Source organism: Gadus macrocephalus, chromosome 4, assembly GCF_031168955.1.
Source record: "Gadus macrocephalus chromosome 4, ASM3116895v1".
NCBI lineage: Eukaryota > Metazoa > Chordata > Actinopteri > Gadiformes > Gadidae > Gadus > Gadus macrocephalus.
Window position 1 is genome coordinate 15,835,369 of NC_082385.1, and position 23,568 is coordinate 15,858,936.

The following is a 23,568-nucleotide window of genomic DNA, read 5'->3' on the forward strand; positions in this document are numbered from 1 at the left end:
TTGAAGTCCAACACCGAGCTGGGCGTCTGCACAGCAATGCAGATGCCCTGTCCCGACGCCCCTGTGAGGACTGCAGACACTGTGAACGCCAGGAGGAGCAAGATGGAGCTACTCTCCAGGTAGCTGCCACGGGACAGGTCGGGCCAGGTGAAGGTTGGCTGACTGCAATGGAAGACCAGGAGTGGCAGGTGGCACAGGACAGTGACCCCACACTGGCCAGGGTGGGACAGTGTGACAACCAGGCACGCCCCCGCCAGCAGGCTGTCTCTGCCTTGTCCGTGGAAACCAAGACCTACTACTCAGAGTGGGCCACCCTGGCACAGCGTGATGGACTGCTTTACAGGGTCTGGTGTGCACCAGGTTGGGGGAGAGATGTGTGGCAGTTACTGTTGCCCAAGGACTGGCACCAAGGGGTGCTACATGCGGTCCATGGTTTGGTGGGGGCAGGACCCTATGGGCTGGCCAAGACCCTCAAAAAGCTGCGCTAGCGTTTCTACTGGCCTGGTTGCAGAAGGGCACAGAGCTTTTCGTTCACTGCTGTGACTCCTGCACTGCTAAGAAGGGGCCGACTGGACGTTCCCATGCCCCTCTGCAGCAATATCAGGTGGGGGCCCCCATGGAGCAGGTTGGGGTGGACATCCTGGGACCATTCCCCATCCCAGACAGTGGGAACCGCTACGTCCTCGTGGCCATTGACTATTTCACTAAGTGGCCGGAGGCGTATGCGGTCCCCGACCAGAGTGCGGTGACCACAGCCGAGCGTCTGGTGTGTGACATGTTCTGTCGGTTCGGGGCACCTCAAGAACTGCACAGCGATCAGGGGCGGAACTTTGACTCAAGTCTTTGCTGAGGTGTGCAAACGCATGGGGGTAAGCAAAACCAGGACGACGCCCCTCCACCCCCAGAGCGACGGGCTAGTGGAGCGGTTCAACCGGACGCTTGCCACGCTGGCCATCGTCACCTCACGACACCAGCGAGACTGGGACCGCCCCCTACCCCTTGTCCTGTGGGCTTATCGCTCAGCGGTGCAAGAGAGCAAGGGGTGCACGCCAGCCACACTTATGTGGCTGGAAGACGTTTGGCAGAGAGCTGCGGACGCCTGTGAACCTAGCTTTCGGCGTCCCCCCCGACACTGATCTCCCTCTCTTGCCAGGCAGCGTCAGGAACTGGCGGGGGGCACGACAAAAGCGGGAGTATGACCTCCGTTGCCAGGGCCGCTCCTTCATGCCTGGGGAGAGGGTGTGGGTCTACAACCCAACCCGGAAAAAGGGGGTCTCCCCCAAAAAATTTTTGAGCTTTGTTGTGGCTACGGTGAACTCGGGATTTTTCAATAAAGTCACTGAAAGAATATAGCACGCCTCTGCTTTTGATATTCGCCACAATATTATAATTTGTAAAATCGTCCCAGCCTTTATACCACAGATACTATAGGGTCTATAGGATATAACCGCGTTTTCTAATTACAGTTTAATGCATTTTTCACAAATTACCAGCCCTCGTTTTGAAGGCTGAACAGACAATTTGACTGGAACTACTTAGCAGGTGTCCGTATATCAGGGGTTAATGCACACCATGCAGCCAATCAAAATCGAGTATTCCCCCAGATCATTGTATAATATATGATATCCAACGTCAGTTGGTCAGTTAAGGAAGTCCTGCAAAATGTAAAATTTGTAATTTTCTGATAATAATGTAATCATTTGGATCATTACCTTCATTGAGGGCATGTAAATGAAGGGATGGCAGTGTTTAGGTTTAGACAAGAGATCAGGGAGAAACAGCTGATTCAAAGGAAAGGTATTTGTTGTGTTATTCTGAGATCAATAGGATCGCCCAACAGCTTCTGATCAGATACATTTTGCATTTTTGCAACAACGCAAACTACATAGACTCCACATGCCATGAAAAAGCATCTTAATGAATACCCTTCCCGAATACTGAACTAAACATCAAATATGTAGGATTTATGTAAATAATAAAAGGGCAATTTACTGAGAATCATGCTTGTATGCCCGGATGCAATCTCTCTCTCTCTCTCTCTCTCTCTCTCTCTCTCTCTCTCTCTCTCTCTCTCTCTCTCTCTCTCTCTCTCTCTCTCTCTCTCTCTCTCTCTCTCTCTCTCTCTTTCCATGCACTCTCTCTTTACTTGCATCATATTCTGTTGCCCCCCGTCCAAGTTCACATCCTCTGTCTCTTTCTTCCTTCCCCTCTCTGTATCCCTCCCTCCCTCCTTCAGATACCAATCTGGCCTAGTTGGGGAGTTGCCTAAAGCACACACATACACTATGGGTGTGTATGTGTGTGTGTGTGTGTGTGTGCATGAGTGTTGGGCTACCTGCCGGCGTGCGTGTTTGTGTGTCTGTGTGTGTTTGAACTTGTGCCTTTGTTTGGGTTTGACTGTGTGTGTGTGTGTGTGTGTGTGTGTGTGTGTGTGTGTGTGTGTGTGTGTGTGTGTGTGTGTGTGTGTGTGTGTGTGTGTCTCTGTGTGTGTGTGTGTGTGTGTGTGTGTGTGTGTGTGTGTGTGTGTGTGTGTGTGTGTGTGTGTGTGTGTGTGTGTGTGTGTGTGTGTGTGTGTGTATGTGTTTGGGGCCCAGATGCAGGCCTGGTGTCAGTGCATGCCTGCCTCCGCTCTAATTAAGCGTGTTAGTTGCCTCTCAGATAATGAACTCTGATTGGCTTGCAGATTTCTTGTCTCCCTTGACTCTTGGAAATGTTGTGTTTTTTCTTTCTCTGTCTCTGTTTCTTTATAGGTTTCTGCTGCCACTTACTCTTCTTTGTTCTGTCTGCGGTCTCCCTCTCTTTCTCCTCCCGTTGTTTTTGTCCTTGCCTCTCTGCTGTTGTTAAAGCGAGATGATGTAATGCTGGAGACTGTGTAGTCTGGCCAATGTAGAGCCCATCTCCCCCCCATCCGACAAACCACGCAATACAGGATTGTATTGGTCCAATGAGAATGAAAACCGCTATGCATCATGGGGTATAATGTGGAAATAAGTGCATCAGTTTAACACTTATTTTATGGTGCATTATGGGCATTATTAAGTTTTAGTGCACTATGTGGGGGTTACCATATTTTGTACATTTCGGACAATGTTTCCAATTGGTGACCCTCTAACACCTGGGGTGTCTGCGTCAGGGCTTCAGTAATGCGCTATGCAAGGCAGAAGCGGACGAATGGGAACAAAGTCAAAGAGAGCATCGAGTTGAGATTGTCATTTCCAACCATCGCTCGGCACTCACCGCGGGGATTCAGAGAGTTGAGTCCCTGGGTCGATTGGGTTGTGCATGGATTGCTTCCACATCTCAATCCACAGACATTTGAACAAAAGCAGAATCGTGCAGTGAAAAGTAACATAGTGGAGCTTTAAGTCTTGCCTAAACTTTGGCTGACTGGCTACTCCCCCTTTCCTCGGGAGTGACCTTGTGTACTTTCATTTCATCAAACTCCTACCTCGTTTTCTTTTGCAATGCTTCATTTGGCCTTCTGCAGCCAGCTACTCATGATTTTCTGTTTGTTGGTAATCTTCAAGCCCTTCCTTCGTTTAATACACTGCGTAAAAATTATGCAAGATGATTGGGATGTCACTAAGTTTGCTTTCTTCATTGGGCAAAATTGATACAGAGTATGCATGTATTCATGTATTCTGTGGACTGAGCCATCAGCGGGCGCCTGAGCCGGTTGAACCCTGATGGTGTCTCAGTCCCATCATTTGTTCACTTCACAACGTTTTATCAAAGGTGCTTTAGTTTGTTTGACCAGGCAGTGTAAACCCAGCACATTTTCACAAAGTCTTATTGTGTGGTATTGCATGCAGCCAGTCACACACATTCACTAACCAACACAAAAACACAATTTTCAGGGATAAGGAACGAAATATCTAAACACGAACTTCAAATATCCTTTGAAGTTATTGATCAAAACCCACGTGGGCTGGGTGTCCTCGGCTTCTGAAGGTAAACCAGTGGACCTCTGAGAGGAGGTGTGAGCAGGGTGTGGTCCAGGGTCCAGGCCACACTGAAACCTTTATAGATCAATGTGTCCACAACACAGCATCAGAGAGGCCTGATGGTGGCTCCATAGCAGATCCATAAGTTCAGGGTGAGGGAGGCCTCTCATGGGAACTTGATTAGAGACAGCAAGCCTGTCTTCATCTTCATCATCATCGTCAGCATCCTCTGTCATCTGGTGGAGATGGGGGGGGGGGGGGGGGTAACCTGCTGTTCATCCAATCAAAACCTTAATTGCTGTGTAATTACCTCACGGCTTGTACCGTCACGCAGGGCTCCGGCCCACACACGGAACACAGAGGTATATGTGTGTGTGTGTGTGTGTGTGCGCGTGCATTTGTGTAGTTGTTTTGCGTGCACGTGTGTGCATGTGTGACTGTGCGTGCATGCCTGCTTGTGTGTGCGTGCGTTCGGCGTGTGTGTGCACCTGTGTGTTTGCGTGCGTGTGTGTCTACGTGTGTGCGTGTGTGTGTGTGTGTGTGTGTCGTGGTGTGAGTTTTGTGTGAGTATTCTTGGGCTGCTGGAGAGGGGGAGCTCCTGCAGCCAATGGCGCTTCATAATCATGATTTATTAACGTTCCCCGAGTCGTGTCGGTTGTATTTGCTGTAGCGCGACACACCAGATTGCTGGTTAATATTTGTGGTGGAACGGGTGTATTTTTGTGTGTGTTTTCTGCAGTACAGTACTGTAGTTGGGGCTAATGAAGTCAAGCATACCACCTCTGGAAACACACGCACACCGTGGCCCACCTTGCCTCCATATGTGTGTGCCCCCATGTTGATCTTTGTGTGTGTATCTGTGCATGTGTCCGTGTGTTTGTGCGTGCGTGTGTGCGTGTCCATGTTTTATTCATTTTGAACTTGATTTTATTACTTTGTTATTTTAACAAACTGAATTACATTGCAACGCAGTGTGTGTGTGTGTGTGTGTGTGTGTGTGTGTGTGTGTGTGTGTGTGTGTGTGTGTGTGTGTGTGTGCGTGCGTGCGTGCGTGCGTGCGTGCGTGCGTGCGTGCGTGCGTGCGTGCGTGCGTGCGTGTGTGCCTGTGTGTGTAGCCGAGTGCCACTGTGTCTGTCAATTGGATTCACAGTGTCCATAAAATTGGGCGGGGGCCAATAATTTACAAGCTCAGGGAGGGATGTTAGGGAAGTGATAGTTGTTGTTGGAAGATTGTTAAGGAGACTCTCGCTTTATCTTTTCATATATTCAACGGGGTACCTGGACTCATTAATCAACTCAATACCTAAAATATGGGCTATGTCCTCATCTCAACATGCCTCAAACAACGGCCCTCACCAAAAGCTTATTTCATGTTCGTCTTGCAGGGTAAACAATATGACATTGGTATTTTACGAGGTCTTCCTAAGAAGACGTGTGTGTCGAGTCTCCATTGATGAGAACCTATGGCAACAGCAGCATGAGCAGAGGAAGGCCACACCGCATAAACCCAGCAGAGTGCCCGGGGGCGCCTCCAGATTTAGCGGCGAATTAACATGACCTCTGTGCACTGGACAGAAGGGAAGAGCGGGGCATTATTGGCTGTACAGTCAGCCGCATCGTGCCTATAGCCTGATGTTCTCCAGGGTCAGGAAGAACTCTGTAATTGTTATTTCTTTCGTTTCGTTGAGGACTGTGTTAGCTTTGGTAAATGTTCTCCTCTCTTCTATTTTGTTTTGGTTTTCCTTCTTCCGGCCTTAATTTCATCACGTCGCAAAATATCCTGTTTTGTTTGGAAGGAGATTAGCGACGCACGCGCAACCGAGACGCGAGACGGGGCGTGTGAGAGGCAATTCCCTTTTCACCCAACATCTGTCTTTTCCCTTCCCTGATTCCCTCTCCTTCTCCCTCCCTCCGCTTTTTCCCTCTCTTTCTCTCTTTCTTCACATCCCATAACACTGACGCAAGCAGAACAACTCCGGCGCCTTCAAGCCGGCCCTGTGACAAACACAGCCCCCACCAGAGAGATTAGCCCGAGCCGCAGCCTCCTCGCTCTTTATCAGCTTGTCTGTGCCTTCCTCTGCAGAGCCTTCTCTGAATAATGACCTCCGTAAGCCCAAGATGGCATTTAGGCGGGCATCGGGGGGGCTGGCATTGGGCAGCCGCCATGCATCTCCTTCTGAGACTCAGGGTTGTGCGTCACCAATCGCACACAACTCTCACACAGCGTTCTGCCGTTTGTTTGCGGCTCTCCTAATAAGTGGTGCATTGGGCGCTGTGTTGTCTGTGTGTGTTGTGAAGGCTGATGCAAAAGGGGGGGACAGGTACTCTGAGCTCCGGCCTTTTACTAAACCTCACTCTCACGCACGCGCTAACACACACATGCACATATCACAGCCTCCAAGACCAGCACAAAGCGCCTTGTTTCCCAAGCGCTTTTCTTCCTAGCCGACTGGCGTGACATTTAGCCATGGAGAAAAAAATCAAAAAACGACGACAACTGTGAATTATTCAGAAGTTTGGCCTCGCAGAAATGTCAACGTGAAAGGAAAGCGCGTATATATTTGTAAAGCAAAATAAGGAACAAAGAGATCTCTTTTGAGTTTTCAGTTTTAGAAATGTAGATATGCCGTCTGGTAACACAGGGCTAAAGGATGGCAACTGAAGCTCAGGTATAGTTCCAGGTCCAATCTACTAGCCTAGAAGTTAGCACCAGAGCTAATGTCACAGATGACCACAAATATATATATATATATATATATATATATATATATATATATATATATATATATATATATATATATATATATATATATATATACATACATTTATAAACATATAGATATGTACGTTTCCAAAAGCATTTGGGTTGGTTATCCTTACTTTGTAACAAATGTAAAAACAGAGTTAAACATTGTGAGTGCTATAACAATATGCATGTTAGCCACAAGCAAACATGTTTGAGTTCCCTTTTGGATTCATTAATTCCAAACGCCACTTTGGTGTTGGATTTAACAGACTATAAAATGTGTAGTTTCGGTAATTTCATGTCAAATCAGCCTTTTCCAATTTGCAGTCTTCACACTCCTTGCCATCAGGCCTACAGCTGAATAAATAAAAGGCAGAGAGGCATGAAACAAAGTTGGGAAAGTGAAGACATAAAGAGAACTATAATGATTAGCCTTTAAAAATGGTCTAACCAGGAGATAATTTACGGTACGGACTCCACTTAAAAACATCTATGCACGTAAAAGGTGAATCGATACTTTCAAGACGAATGCTTATAAAATCCATTGGGGTATTAGGAAGACATAAATCAGAGAGGGGTTAGAGAGACATAGCATAAAGGGATGATTCACAATGCAAGGCTTTCCCCCTCCAATAATGTGGCATTTCAGCGCAGATAAAACCCTCGGCAGCGAGACGCCCGGGGGCCTGTCACGCGTTTATCTCTGCCTCTGTAGCTGACCCGACTCGCCAATCATCAATCACCGAATGATGCGTTTACCTTCCATCGCCACGCCTTGACAAGACATACTCAGTGAATATTTATATATGTACTGAACACTGTATAGGTGATGGTGGTGGGTAGCTGAATCTCTCCCTCTCTCTCTCTCTCTGTCTTTCTCTCTGTCTTTCAGTGTCTCTCTCTCTCTCTCTCTCTCTCTCTCTCTCTCTCTCTCTCTCTCTCTCTCTCTCTCTCTCTCTCTCTCTTCTTCCAATCTCTCCCTTTTATGATATAGGATATGTTTCTTCTGTCTGTCCGTCTGCTTCTCCCCAAACTTGCCTTCTATCAAAAACAGGTACATGTCCTATCATAATCCCTGTTATAAGCATGAACATCCCGCAAAGAAAATGTGCAATTGTAATAGCACCTCACTCTTTCATTAGCAGAGATTGAGATTTGAGTCTTTCTACTCTTAACAGTGAAGAAAGGGATAAACAACAGCTTGAGTGTATGCATTGGCTTGTTCAGTTGTTTTTCAAAGTATTACAGGCATATAAATGTGTGTTATATAATGATCCTCCTGTCTGCATCATTAAACAGAATAACTTATCTCGTATACACCTCCCACGAGTTAGCAGTAAATCATAGAACCATCTTTGGAAAATAGTTAGACATAGGAGGGATCGAAAATAATGGAGCAAAATAGAGTAGAGTAATGGTGAAATAGAATACAGTAGGTCGCACTAGGGTAGTGCAGAGTGCAACAGAGTATAGTGGAATAGAATACAGTACAACAGTATTGAGTAGAGTAGAGTGAAGTAGAGCATAATGGGATACAATAGAGTGAACAAGAGTATAATAGAGTGTGGTACAGTATAATGGAATATATGAGTACATTGGAGTAGATTGTCGATCTTAAGCCAAAACTCAACACCTTAACCCCTAATTTGACTTTTGAGGCCAACCTTAGACGTGGGTTAGTTGACGGGCACAGTTAAAGAACAAGAAGACGTTTTAAAGCCTGGAATAATCCTGCATGCATAAAGAGGTAGGAGCAACGCATGGCCACTAGCTATTCATTTGGTAATGAGTACAGCCTTCAGGGACTTTGGCCCTTTATTTTTCTTTCATTTTTTCCCCAGCGAAGATACAACAATGTATTCATGTTGTGTTCGTGAGAGGCTTGCTCAGTGAAGCCGTTAAGGCTGGTGCCTTCTGTGTGTGTGTGTGTGTGTGTGTGTGTGTGTGTGTGTGTGTGTGTGTGTGTGTGTGTGTGTGTGTGTGTGTGTGTGTGTGTGTGTGTGTGTGTGTGTGTGTGTGTGTGTGTGTGTGTGTGTGTTTTCGTGTGCCTGTATATGTGTGTCTGTCTCTGTGTAGATGTGTTGTTTGAGGGTGTATGTGTCTCTCTGTGTATATGTGTTTTGTGTGTGTATGTGTGTGTGTGTTTGGCTCTGTGTATATGTGTTGTGTGTGTGTGTGTGTGTGTGTGTGTGTGTATTTAGCTCTCTGTGTATACGTCTTGCACAGACGCACAAACAGAGATCAACATTGGGGCACACACATATGGAAGCAAGGGGGGCCAAAGTGTGTGTGTGTGTGTGTGTTTGTGTGTGTGTGTGTGTGTGTGTGTGTGTGTGTGTGTGTGTGTGTGTGTGTGTGTGTGTGTGTGTGTGTGTGTGTGTGTGTGTGTGTGTGTGTGTGTGTGTGTGTGTATGTGTGTATTTGTGTTGTGTGTGTGCGTGTGTCTATAGAGAAAGAGGTTCATGAAGGTGAAACACGGAATGATGCGGTACAGAGGAGAGAAGAAAGCGTAAGGGGGAGAGAGAGAGGGATTTACAGAAAGGGTGAGAGAGAAAGTAGGAGGGAGGAAAAAGAATGAGAGCAATAGAGAGAGACGGGGGACAAGGAAGGAGTGTGCATGCGTGTTTGTGCGTGTGTGTTTGAGAGAGAGAAACGTAGCGATAGAGAGAGTTTGACGGTGAGGGAGAGGGAGAAAGAGAGAGTTCATGTAGACAGAGCAAGGTAAAGAGAGAGCGAGACAGAGATAATTTGATGGTGAGAGAGAGGGAGAAAGAGAGAGTACCAGATGTAGACAAAGCGAGGTTAAGAGAGAGAGAGAGAGAGAGAGAGAGAGAGAGAGAAAGAGAGAGAGAGAGAGAGAGAGAGAGAGAGAGAGAGAGAGAGAGAGAGAGAGAGAGGGTGTGCAAGCAGCGCCAGCAGCAGTGACGCTAGTAAGGCGGGTTTGATACGCATGTATGATGAACGGAATGCTCCAGCTCCAGAGTATTCAATGCGTTGTGTGTCTCACATACAGAAACACACCTGCGATGGTCGAGTTAATAGTGCTGCAGAGTAGAGAGGGTTGGTGGAGGAGGGGAGAGGAGGAGGAGGAGGGGAGAGATCGAGGGAAGAGGGAATCGGAGGAGAGGGAGGAGGGGAGAGATGAAGGAAGAGGAGGAGGAGAGAGGAGGAGAAGGAGGAAGAGGAGGCAGTGGAGAAGGAGGAGGAGGGGATAAGGGGGGGGGGGAGGAGCGGGAGGAGGAGGAAGAGAGAGATTGAGGAAGAGAGAGGAGGCGGAGGCAACCAGGGTGGGAATTTGAGTATCAGCTAACAGTTATTGATTTTGGCAGATGCAATATAGCCAGGCCATTTAGAATACCCCGATCCCATTCGCAGCCAGTGACTCATTGTTGATTTATTGATGGAGATCTTGCGAGGAGGAGGAGGGGTTTAATGAAAAGGTTATGGATAATCAGACGGGGAGAATATGATTCCAGCGGTTAGTTGTTGCTGTTGGTTCTGAGACCCGGGCGTGTCAACAGTTTGACGGCCTGGTCAATATGCTGCGTGAGAATGCGGTCTCTGAGGAGCGGAGGAGCGGCGACGGATGCGTCCGCTGGATTGTTGGAGAGCGGGCCGGCGCGGGGCCGCTCGGCCCGCCGCAGTACTCAGGGTTCAGTCATCGTCACAGCCAGTAAAGGCAACACATTTCCCGCCATATAGGCCTACCATTAAGCTCAGAATGGCTCATTGGCGATTGATGCTTGTACGCTATCATTGTCGTCATATTGTGCTATGAAATTCAGGAAAGACTCCCTCCTTTATGCAAGGGGGCACTCATTATCACTAAGCACAATTTTTTAAATTGCTGGTATTACATGCTTGGGATTCATGTATTATTCAGCTCGCCAAAGAACTTGTAATGATTTTCTTTCTTTTTTTTATCCACTACTCGCACACTTCATCAGGCAAGAGAGTAATTATTTCCCCTCATGGCGTAGGGCGGTATTCATTCATTTTCCCAGGCATTATTACTTTACATAACTTTTAATGTCTCAAGTTAAAGGAAAGGCTCCCTCTCACGTTTAATGAACATTCAACATGTGCCGTTATTTAAATAATGCAGGTTACTGCTAATTCCACAAGTGGGTTCTCATTTTACTTAACATGTTCCTCTATCATAGATTTGAACTTTAAAGGGATACACCGATACATCTGTAAATGGCGTTATCCTGTCTTGTCCATATTCAGACGAGTTGTTTAATTCCAAATGCCTTATTTGAAGGCAAATCACTGGGTAAGCATTTGCTTCCTGTTAGCCGCTTCCGTTGACATACAGAGCTCCTTTTCATGTTGTTACTGTAGCCTAGCTCCTGTTCATGTGATCATTAGTCTGCCTGCGATGTTCCCCTAGCGCAATTATATTATCATCTGCTACTGGCTGGGTGGTCTCCACGTAGACTCACCTGTCAGAGGCACATCACAGTCAGCCTCATGATCACAGCACCAAACAAAGTGCTGATTATCTGTGTGTTTGTAGACAAACTATAATTTTGATTTGTTGTTACTTGCACTCGTTCTGAACCCTCACATGAACACAAGCTGGGCTACAATAACTCTAAGGGTCAATGGAAGCGGCTAACGGAAAGACAAGGCCATCCCAGGGAACTCCCCTTCTGGACGTACGATGATGATGTGAAATCAAACAAGTCGTGTCTGGGTTGAAAGGCCTCGGTAGGGCAGGCAACTTGAATCTGGGTAGGACAGGCAAACGCCCATTCACAGATATGTCTCTGCATCCCTTTAAGTCGTCAACATTGCTTTTGGTTTATAAAGAAGGGCCTCATGTTCAGGTGACTCACCACATAGAGAAAAAGCCTTCCTTAAAGAAAGTAATGATGGGTAATGTTTGAGGAATATGTGGAAGCAGGGGATAGCAAACATATACATGTTTGAATGCAGTAAAGCTAGTTTCTGAACTTGCAAAGACAGATCGGATCCATTCAGGCTTATTTGTTACTTTATACAAAGGAATCATGTCCAAAAGGCTTCCTTACTAGCTTGTATATTAGCAGGACTACCTTGTTTTCTATGACCTGCCTCAATGAACATAAAAATCCATATCCAACAAGGTCTCTATAGTAATAAAGTGTATGTGAAGGACATTTAAATGACTCTCTCTTCAGTCCAGTATATACATTTAATAGGAGGCATGTCGAAACAGACACGGTATGTAGCCATACATGTGATACACCAAAAATACTTTTTACTAAATTGATGTTAAGGGGGCTTTTTTTTCCGAGGCTACTGGAATAAGCACATGCACACCCGCTCAAACATGCACATTTTAGGACATAATAAAACAGGTAATCTCTCTCACTTGGGGGAGGATTGTCTTTCTGGCCGGGGGTCGGTCCTGTATTTCCCAAAGCAATTAAAGTTGGGGTGAATTTAGTTGTCTTCTGCTCTATGTGGTGGACTTTGGGGATGTAGTCTTTAGCTTGTGTGTGTTTGTGGAGCAGTACTGGTTATGACTAGAGACACAGCGCCCCCTACAGGTGGAAATGCACAAATAATATTGTAGAAATAGTATTGCTGGCAGACAACTCGTGTTTGTGTGCTTTTGTGTGAGAGAGTGAATGAATGTGTGTGTGTGTGTATGTGTGTGTGTGTGTGTGTGTGTGTGTGTGTGTGTGTGTGTGTGTGTGTGTTTGTTTGCATGCGTATCGGTGTGTGTGTGTGTGTGTGTGTGCTTGTGTGTGTGCTTGCATATTTGTGTGTGTGTTTGTGTGTATGCATGTGTGTGTATCCGTGTATGCTTGTGTGTGCATTCAAGTGTGCGTGTGTGTTGCCGTGTTTGTAGGAGTTTGCACACATATTGTTGTGTGTGCACATCCGTGTGTGTCTGTGTGCATGCATGTGTGTGTATCAGTGTATATGAATGTGTCTTTAAGTGTATTCGTTGGTTGTGCCTTTGTGTTTGTGTGCATGATTGTGTGTGTGCGGGTGAATGTATGGGTGCATGCACATTGGTGTGCGTGTGTGTGTGCATGTGTGTGTGTGTGTGTGTGTGCGTGTGCGTACGTGCGTACGTGCGTACGTGCATGCGTGTGTGTGTGTGTGTGTGTGTGTTGGTTAATGTGTGTACGAGCACATTGGTTTAAGTGTGCATGTCTGTCTGTATGTGTTTCTGTGTGAAGATTGTTAAAGGCTGTATGTCTGTCCACCTCCTCTCCTCCACCAGGCACGTGCGATTGTTCTGATTTCACCGCCGGGACAACCTGTGAGCAGTGCCTTGAAGGTTACTATGGTAACGCTCTGATTGGCACGCCGGGCGACTGCCGACCTTGCCCCTGCCCGGGTCGTACCAGCTGCGCTCAGATCACTCAGACGGGGGAGGTGGTCTGTACCAACTGCCCAGCGGGGCGGGCGGGTAAGAAACGTAACCCATCTGCACGTCTGACATGAACGGCCCTGCGAGCGGTCTCTGATATTCTATGAGACGGCCTGGGGAGCTGCCGGTCCGCTGGAGGAGGAAGAGTGTTGTAATGACCTTGTCCGGTGGAAGGGTTTATACCACTCGCCGATGCCTCTCACATCTCGATGCCGTGAACCCCATTTGATGTGGAGACGAGATGACCTCCGACCCTGTACCTCAACTCAACTGCACCCCCAACATCCTCATGTTTCACCTGTTCACTCCTCATCCCTCCTCATCACTCCTCATCACTCCTCCTCACCTCCTCATCACTCCTCCTCCCTCCTCACTCCTCCTCACTCCTCCTCTCTCCCCATCACTCCTCCTCACCTCCTCATAACTCCTCCTCCCTCCTCACTCCTCCTCACTCCTCCTCTCTCCTCATCACTCCGCCTCACCTCCTCATCACTCCTCCTCACTCCTCATCACTCCTTCTCACTCCTCACTCCTCCTCACTCCTCCTCACTCCTCCTCTCTCCTCATCACTCCTCCTCACTCCTCCTCCCCTAATCCTCGGCAGGTGTGCGCTGTCAGAAGTGCGAGGACGGTTCCCACGGCGACCCCCTGGGCCAGGCGGGACCGGTTCGAGCCTGCGCTCGGTGCGACTGCAGCGGGAACGCGGACCCCAATGCGGTGGGCACCTGCCACCACCTGACCGGCCGCTGTCTGAAGTGCCTCGGCCACACGGAGGGGGAGCGCTGTGAGCGATGCCAGCAGGGTTTCTATGGCGACGCCCTGAACCAGACGATGACCCAGAAATGCAAATGTGAGTGGTGGAGTGGTGGCTTTCATGTGCGCGTGTAGAGTAGGATCCCTCTTATGAAGGATGAATCAAACCCAGTGTGGTTGGTTAAGGGCTCCATTGAAGGCCTCTGTGGGTCTGTTTGCAGTTTGTCCTTTGTAGTTTTTTTATTTTATTTGCCCAGGTATGACCGTGGTATGAAGCAAAGCCATCTGCTGAGGGTCACCCCTTCTCTGGTAACAGGAGAGGAAAAATGCCTTTGATAAACCCACAAAGCTTTGGGCCGTAAGAAGGAGCTGAAGGGAACAGATGAGTCATGAACGACAGCGGTGGTTGAGGTTGAGTGAGCAGAATGTGCTGTGACTGGGGTTTGGGTAAAGTTAGCAGTACTAGTCTAGTAAGAAGAAATGGAGGAAACAAGTTAAGAACAGCTAATAGGTGTGTGTTGAGTGTTCTGGCGCAGATTGGCTGCCTTGCATCACCCAAGTAGGTGCTACACACGTCACTGATAGTGGTGAGTGAGGTCCCCCCCTTCACTGTAAAGCGTCTATGAGTGCCTAGAAAAGCGCTATATCAATTCAATCAATTATTATTGTTATAAATAGCACACATGTTTAATGTTGAATAGAAAGAAAAAAAACAATGTTAACAATGTTCATTGTTTATCAGGTAAGTCTCATGAGGTGGAGACCTGAGAATGGACTAAATCCACCGTAACGCTCGTCCAAACAAGTGGGTCTAATGCAGCGGAGTAAACCGTTGCATTACCCTGTCACCACCACCCGTCTCACCGGACACGCTGTGTGTTGTGCAGCTTGCAGCTGCAGCCCCGCCGGGACCTCCGGCCCGGGGGGCCAGTGTCACCCCCAGACCGGACACTGCCACTGCCTTCCCAACGTGGGCGGGAGGGACTGCAGCAGCTGCCAGGTCGGCTTCTTCCACCTCCAGCCCGGCCATGGCTGTCAGGGGTAACACCTCACTCCTTCATGATGCACCACTTATATTTGAACATGTTCGAATCGTGGTGTAAACCTGCTGCTCTTTACTGTTTAAGATGATGCTAGTAAGGTTTGTCTTCATGTATTCATTTTGTGTTTTGTGTTTTGTGTCTTTTTAATTAAGTGAGCAGTGTGTAGGATTAAGTGGCATCTAGCCACGAGTCATTTAATGAATTTGGCATTTATATTAATTTGGTCATTTAATTTGCTTTGCTGTTTGGCAGGTGCGACTGTAATTCCATTGGCTCGTCCTCCACCGCCTGCCATCCAATCACAGGCATGTGTGTGTGCCGTGCGGGTGTTGAGGGGAGGCAGTGTGACTCGTGTAGGGCGGGATTCTTCAGCTTCTCGTCCCGCGGTTGTCGAGGTACTGGACATTAGACCCTCAGATACACACAGCCCCATTGTCGAGAGGTTCGATTCACCAATGATGAGAAATGAAAGCATGCATGGTGTTGTGAGATGGTTCTGATGATAGGATGATCCAACAAGTGTCTTCTATACTGTGGATTGAATGGTTGGATCAACTCCCAGCCATAAGGTTCTGTGGTCAAACCCTAGTGTCCGCAGTGTACTTGAGTATTAATGACGCAACATTTACAATAAGGGTGTATTAGTTAACCATAATCACCTTAAATGAATGCCGTAATAAGCATTATATATATATATATATATATATATATATATATATATAGCATTAGCATAATGTTTAGGGTAAGGGTTTTGGGGTTAAGGTAAGCTAACCCCTGACTTTACCTGAACTAAGTAGAACTAATGGTGTAAATTAGTACACCATTAGTAATCTGTTAATAACTTGTAGTCAATGTTCATTACTGCTAATAATAATAAATATTTATCAATGACATGTATAAAATATGTCCATTGTAATTGCTTTCTATACTGGCACGTGATAAAACATATGAATTGTGCTCTTCTTCCAGCCTGTAACTGTGACCCCATGGGTTCCGTGTCCATGCAGTGCCATGGCAACGGGACCTGCCACTGTCGCCAAGGTTTCATGGGTTATAAGTGTGACAAATGTCAGTTGAACTTCTACCACAACAGAGCAACGCACCACTGTGAGGCATGTCCAATCTGTTACGGCCTGGTCAAGGACAAGGTGAGGTGTGTGTGTGTGTGTGTGTGTGTGTGTGTGTGTGTGTGTGTGTGTGTGTGTGTGTGTGTGTGTGTGTGTGTGTGTGTGTGTGTGTGTGTGTGTGTGTGTGTGTGTGTGTGTGTGTGTGTGTGTGTGTGTGTGTGTGTGTGTGTGTGTGTGTGCGTGTCTGTGTAGGAGTGGTTTGTGTATGTGTGTGTGTGTGTGTGAGTGTTGGTGTGTGTATTGGTTCTTCTTCCTGTGTGTCCCTTTAGAACCTCTCAAGGTTCATAAGTGATGCCCATATTTCGAACACACAAATAACACATTGGACTTAATGGATGCTGTAGCTCAGTGCTCTCCCAGACCTACTTCTCTCTCTCTTTCTCTCTCTCTCTTTCTCTCTCTCTCTCTCTCTCTCTCTCTCTCTCTCTCTCTCTCTCTCTCTCTCTCTCTCTCTCTCTCTCTCTCTCTCTCTCTCTCTCTCTCTCTCTCTCTCTCTCTCTCTCTCTCTCTCTTTTCTCTCTCTCTCTCTCTCTCTCTCTCTCTCTCTCTTTGTTTTGCAGCTTGGACCTGCGTTGTTACTGCATGCTCTAATTTTTTGTGTTAGCAATTTAGCAAAACCACCAACACTGTCTGCTGGGAGCGCTCGCAATTATTCTGAGAGTGTCCCTCCCTCGCTGTATCCTTCTCTCTCTCTTCCATTCACTGCTTTTCCCTTTCTGCCCGCCACACCAAGGCTGTATATGTTGGGGGTCCTTTCTCCCCATTGGGAAGCAACGCAGGATGGCTAACAGGCCCTGAACCAAAGAGTTGAGAGGAAAAAGAAAGAGAATCATGCCTAGAGCCAACAAAGCAAATGTAAATAGGGCTTCTGGTTCCATGTTCTTGGTTTTCTACCAAAAAGCGATGGGTGTACTCGTGGAATACAATACATTTATTTTCCTGCTGTACCTTACAACGTTACAGTACAGACTCCCATACTTTCCGTAGCTGTAAGTGAATGATTAGGATAAAAGGGTTCTTGTTATCCGTTCAGGGGAAATGGATGATGTAAACCCTTGGAATTTCACTCTAATTTAGAGCAACAGGTTGATTAAAGGGTTAGAGGCATCTAAAGTAAGTAAACAGAAATTAAGTGTAATTAGGTAAATTAGGTAACTAATTCATGTAAATACCATCTTCAGATTAACCATACCAATGTATTTGTCATCTGTATCGTGTTCCACATATGGACTTTCTCTCTATGCCAGATTCCGATAGGATGGTGTTTCCCAGATGCCTTGATTCGTGTCCTCTTAAATGTATTGAGAAACATCTCTAGACGCTATTTATTTTCAGTCTGAATCTGTGTTTCAATGCATGGTAAGCCTCAATATATACAAGGACAACGTGTCTGTTATTATGTCTTGCTGGAGTTAAGATGCATAAACACTGAACGCAGCTGTACAGGATACAATAAATACAACATGGATAAGATCAGACAGGGTCAAGAAGGACCAGATCCCCCCCCTCTCTCCGCTGACCCCCTCTCCGTCTCTCCCTCCTGGGCGCCGGACGCTGCAGGTGGAGACGCTCGGAGCCCAGCTGGCCCACCTCGAGAGGCTCCTGGCTCGCTATGACTGCCGTGGCCGGCGCCTCCCCCCTCTGCAGAGGAGCCCCGCGGACCACCAGGGGGAGGACGCCCTGCCCAACGCCCTGGAGGACATCCTGGCTTTCCAAGGTAAAGCGCAGCAGCCATCAGCCACCGACCGCTGTCGGTACTGGTACACAACACTCCTGTTTGGCATCTCTTATTTTAGTCCTACCTCTCAAATGCAGCCCTGCCATTCGTTGATTTTGTATTGTTAATTTAAAACTGGTTGGGTTTGTTGTTTTTGTTGCATTGTTTTCCCTGCCATGTGTTTTATACTGCAATTCTGCCTGCTTTTCAAACACCATCTTATTGATTGAATGAGGATGAAGATGATGAAGATGTTGAAGCAAACATCCTGCTGGGTGTTTTACGTTCGAAACAGCAGGAGAATCTTCTTATCAGCGCGTTCCCATTCAAACAACGAACCCACCGCACTAAATATATAACCACCACCTGGATCCATCAATACACCTACTAGTCGTTCTCTTGGTGTTCCCTGCAGATCAGGAAATAGTATTTTAAAATGAAAAACGAAAAAAGGTTCGCAATCCAAACAGCTCGACTTGAGTGCTATGCAGAGATGAAGGAGTCTGGCTGTGTTGTTCCCGGTCGGGGCTCAGGGACGCAGCAGAGAGGCCAACAGACATAAACAGGGATGAAGAACAGGAAGCACACTGACCATCCTAATCCCTGGTTATGTGACAGGCGTTGCATCTCTAATCCCTGCTTTATTGTTGTGATTACACACGCCTCCAGGAGGGCTGCTCCCCCCCAGGACCCCCCAACGCTGGGCTCCCCGTACACACACATGCACGCACACGCACGTGTGCATGTGTGGTAAATAAAGGCTTTTCTAATGTACCAGCTTTAATAAAGGTTTTATTTTAAACCAGTTTTAGATAAGGTTTAAGTATGGACAAGTGATAATAAAGGTTTTATTTTGAACCAGTTTTAGATAAGGTTTAAGTATGGACAAGTTATAGTAAAGCTTTTAGTATTGACCAGTTTTAGATAAGGTTTTAGTATGGACCAATTTAAGATAAGGTTTTAGTATGGACCAGTTTTAGATAAGGTTTTAGTATGGACCAGTTTAAGATAAGGTTTTAGTATGGACCAGTTTTGGATAAGGTTTTAGTATGGACCAGTTTAAGATAAGGTTTTAGTATGGACCAGTTTTAGAAAAGGTTTTAGAATGGACCAGTTTTAGATAAGGTTATATTGTGGACCAGTTTTAATAAAGATTTTAGTTTGAACCAGTGTAAGGGTTAGGGTTTACTAGGCCTATTATGTAAAAGGCTGTTTACAGAATAAAGCCAGTAAAATCCCAGTATCCCATATGAATAGTGTCTGTATTTATGTTTTTCTGTACATTTATATGCCACTCATGCCGTACTCCCCTATCTCGCGTACGCGCACACACACACACACACACACACACACACACACACACACACACACACACACACACACACACACACACACACACACACACACACACACACACACACACACACACACACACACACACACACACAAACACAGGCTTTACAACGTCTATCCAACCAGGACCACCATGGAAAGAAGTCCTGTTTTCTGTTATCCTTGAAGCTCTTTCAAATGTGCGTACCTTGGTGTGGCAGCCCTGTCTGTCCTTTTAAAGTGAATGGTCAAATAAATAAGCTACTACAAAACTAAACAATTAGATTTTCCATCCACACATGAGTATACCCACGCACCCAAACCAACAAACTTTTTCTCTCTCTCTCACACACAAACACAAAGACACACGTGCAAACAAACACACACACACACACACACACCCACAAACACACGCTCACACTGTCGCACTCACACGCTCACACACTCACACTCACACTCACACACACACATAAACACACAAACACACACAGACACACACACATAAACACATGTTGGGAGCGGCTGGTTAGCAGCCCTGGTCCGCCAGGCGGTGGTTGGGTGGTCCCTCGTAGACGTGAGTCCAGCCCAAAGGGAGCTGCATTGTGGAGGAAGAAGGGAGCAGAACGCTCAACAGCTCCGTGGCCTTTTTTTTAAATCAATTAATAATTCTAACTAATAATTCATTCGTTTCTAACTGACTTTCCTTGTCCTCGCCGTGTCTTTGTTTGGCTGTTTATGTTTGTTATGTTTGTTTTTCTCTATTTCCCGCTGTCTTGCTGTCTTTCTCTCTCCCTTCCTTTCTGAGACGCACTGAGAGCCCCCAAGTGCTGTGAAGATGTGTTCAGCGGGCCCCTGTTTGCTCAGACCAGAACAGCCCATAATACTATCTCGCTAACGCCAGGGCAGCACTCACTCGAGCCCCCCCACGGCTCTGAAAACACTTGCCTTGAAATGTGAACAAGTTCGGGAACCGGGTCGAGGTGTAATCAGAATCCCCCTCCCGGCCCCCCCAAACTCCAAGCATTGAGGCTTTGTTGTGGTTTGTTTTGGGGCTGTGTGTGTGTGGGTGCATGGGCGTGTTAGTTTGTGCATGCATGTATTCGTGCGTGTGTGGGAACATAATGCTGCATACCAGTCGGAGGCAACACATTGGGAACACCATCACAGGAGGGGAATCGGGCCCTGAAAGACTCGCTTGTTGTGGCCTTTTTTTGGTACATTTGCATTTGCATGGTGGAGCTGTTACCGATAGTTACATGGTGGAGCTGCCCTCCATCTGGTTACCATGGTTTCCAGTGGTGGAGCTGCTCTTCCTCTGGTTACCGTGGTTACATGGTGGAGCTGCTCTTCGTCTGGTTACCGTGGTTACATGGTGGAGCTGCTCTTCCTCTGGTTACCGGTTGAGCTGCCCTTCCTCTGGTTACCGTGGTAACCAGTGGTGTAGCTGCGCTTCCTCTGGTTACTGGTGGAGTTGCAATTCTTCTGGTTACCAGTTGAACTGCTCTTCATCAGCTGTTACCGATAGTTACATGGTGGAGCTGCCCTCCATCTGGTTACCATGGTTTCCAGTGGTGGAGCTGCTCTTCCTCTGGTTACCGTGGTTACATGGTGGAGCTGCTCTTCGTCTGGTTACCGTGGTTACATGGTGGAGTTGCTATTCCTCCGGATACCGGTGGTTACTGGTGGTGCGACTCTTCCTCTAGTTACCGGTGGTAACCGGTGGAGCCACATTTCCTCTGGTTACCGGGGGTTACCGGTGGAGCCACTCTGCCTCTGGTTACCGGTGGAGCCACTCTGCCTCTGGTTACCGGTGGAGCTGCTCCTCCTCTGGTTACCGGTGGAGCTGCTCCTCCTCTGGTTACCGGTGGAGCCGCTCCTCCTCTGGTTACCGGTGGAGCCGCTCCTCCTCTGGTTACCGGTGGAGCCGCTCCTCCTCTGGTTACCGGTGGAGCCGCTCCTCCTCTGGTTACCGGTGGAGCCGCTCCTCCTCTGGTTACCGGTGGAGCCGCTCCTCCTCTGGTTACCGGTGGAGCCGCTCCTCCTCTGGTTACCGGTGGAGCCGCTCCTCCTCTGGTTAGCGGTGGAGCCGCTCCTCCTCTGGTTACCGGTGGAGCCGCTCCTCCTCTGGTTACCGGTGGAGCTGCTCCTCCTCTGGTTAGCGGTGGAGCTGCTCTTCCTCTGGTTACCGGTGGAGCTGCTCCTCCTCTGGTTACCGGTGGAGCTGCTCCTCCTCTGGTTACCGGTGGAGCTGCTCCTCCTCTGGTTACCGGGGGTTACCGGTGGAGCTGCTCCTCCTCTGGTTACCGGTGGAGCTGCTCCTCCTCTGGTTACCGGTGGAGCTGCTCTGCCTCTGGTTACCGGGGGTTACCGGTGGAGCTGCTCCTCCTCTGGTTAGCGGTGGAGCCGCTCTTCGCCTGTTTCCCTCTATCTGACGTGTTCTTCATTTCATTGCAGAGGCCCGTGAGGCGTTCATCCAGCGGTTCTCTGCCCTGGGGGCGTCCACCCACACGCTGTCGGCCCAGCTGCAGGGCATCGCCACGGCGATGGGCTGCGGAGCAGGTGGAACAGCGGCAGAGTTGACGGAGGAGGAGGAGGAGCAGGAGGAGGGAGTGGAGGTAGTGGAGAGGAGCAGGGGAGGAGGTGTCGCGTGTCAAACCCTCGCCGAATCCGTGGTGATGGTCAGAGCATCTGACGAACGTCTGAAGAAGGCGACTCTGGATCTGAACAACATGGTAGGGGGCCGATCTTCGTCATCATCATCATCATCAACCTCATGTTCCTGGTCTTCTAAACATGCGTGGGTGAACTAGTCACAGGTGTAGCGCCACCAGTGCACCCATGATGGAGCATTTTGAGCTGATATTGTGTGTTGTACGTTTTTCATTGTGTTGTTGAATCAAAGGGTTAAAGTGGTGGAGAGAGTAGAGGCGTTTGTCGAGGGTTTGACCACCTTCGAAAGGTCCTGGTTTTGGGCCCCGATTTTGCGAGTCAAAGTGCAAGACACTTTGGGTGTCTTTCACCCAAAGTGCTTGCACTGGTTGCGTGGCCTCTCGTTGGGTGGCCTCTGGTTGCGTGGCCTTTGGTATCGCTGCTTGCAGCTTTCTCCACAACCGCCCATCCAAATAACGTCGCACTAGACACTCTACTTCCTTGGGTCCTCGCTGGAAACACACCCGGCAAGTGTGAAGTGGATCAGTTGAGGACAGAAAGACATACATACAGACAGACAAAGACTCCTCTAATGACTGTGGGATGAGCACACACTATGAAAGCACAATCCATTGATTTGCTTTCGGTCTCGATTTGATTGTGATTATCTGTGACCATCATTCATTCGTGTTTTGAATAAAAAGGCTTCATAGTGGGTAGGCGGCATCTAGCTCGTACCGTAACCTGCTGAAACGACTTTCACATCTGATACTTACAATAATTTTGCGTCCCCTAGCTTAATACGCCGAGATCAGCAGTTGAAAAAGCTTTACCTTTCAAATTCATACATTTACTCGATAACATAAAATATTCTGATGATTTTGGGAATAATATTTTTTTTTTTTTTGCAGCTGGGTACGTTATAAATGTGCAATTAGCAGAATACCAATTAGTATTCCTTCTACGAATGTCTTCTTCAAATTGCTGAACAGAGTGTTACTCGTGAAGGCATGCAAACGTGCGGTGGATCACAGGGAATGTATTTCTGTCCCTGCTAAGACAAGGAGGGAAATTAGCGTCAGCATTCCTTTATCAAAATGGAAATGGCTTCTCCATGAAGCTCATTATGGAGCAGTGTCCTCTCTATACTAAGATATAGTAGGATTTGGAAAACAACAAAACATTGAGGCATTATGTAAAAGAATAGCAGGGACTATACCATAACCGGTCGGTTTTTTTCCTCGTCCTTATTATGTCAGTTTCCAGATAGGGATGTGATGTGTGTTCATGAATATGTATCACTGTAGACGCACAAATGGACAGAAGCAGCGATGCAGCTGTGTGCGTCTTGGCCTCTTCCCCGGGAAGCCTCTACCTCTGAAGCAGCCGTGATTCCTTATGTCTCACGGACACAAGGAATGAACAATTTGTTCTGCTTTCCCTGCTTTAGCTTCCACCGTCTGAAGAGCTGTGGGCAGTTATGCGTAGTGCTGCCATCTTGTTTGGTTAAGGGGACTTGGTAGAGCTGTGTGTGTGTGTCTGTGTGTGTGTGTGCGTGTGTGTGTGTGTGTGTGTGTGTGTGTGTGTCTTTGCTTATTTGTTCATGCATCTGTATGTCTGTGTGTGTGTGTGTGTGTGTGTGTGTGTGTGTGTGTGTGTGTGTGTGTGTGTGTGTGTGTGTGTGTGTGTGTGTGTGTGTGTGTGAGTGTGTCTGCATGCGTGTCCTCTGATGCAACACTCGCTTATCTCTGCTCAGCCTGGAGCAACAGCGATGTAATTCAAAATGAATAAAAAGAGTACGGATGGTACACGTTTGCATGTTTTTATATGCATTTTTCTCAATTTCAATATTACTCGGTGGAGTACTGAACATCTAAATCTGCT

At 47.5% G+C, this 23,568-nt stretch overlaps 1 protein-coding gene across 1 annotated transcript in view; it reads left to right on the forward strand.

Moving 5' to 3' along the window:
* Positions 1-23,568, forward strand: part of LOC132456201 (laminin subunit gamma-3-like) — a 55,243-nt gene that overhangs the window by 19,125 nt on the left and 12,550 nt on the right. The window contains exons 4-10 of the mRNA XM_060050503.1: positions 12,914-13,102; positions 13,668-13,913; positions 14,704-14,857; positions 15,112-15,254; positions 15,829-16,007; positions 17,547-17,703; positions 21,490-21,767. Of these exons, the coding sequence (XP_059906486.1) occupies positions 13,895-13,913; positions 14,704-14,857; positions 15,112-15,254; positions 15,829-16,007; positions 17,547-17,703; positions 21,490-21,767 (930 nt within the window). The 5' untranslated portion in view covers positions 12,914-13,102; positions 13,668-13,894. The remainder of the gene's footprint in view (positions 1-12,913; positions 13,103-13,667; positions 13,914-14,703; positions 14,858-15,111; positions 15,255-15,828; positions 16,008-17,546; positions 17,704-21,489; positions 21,768-23,568) is intronic.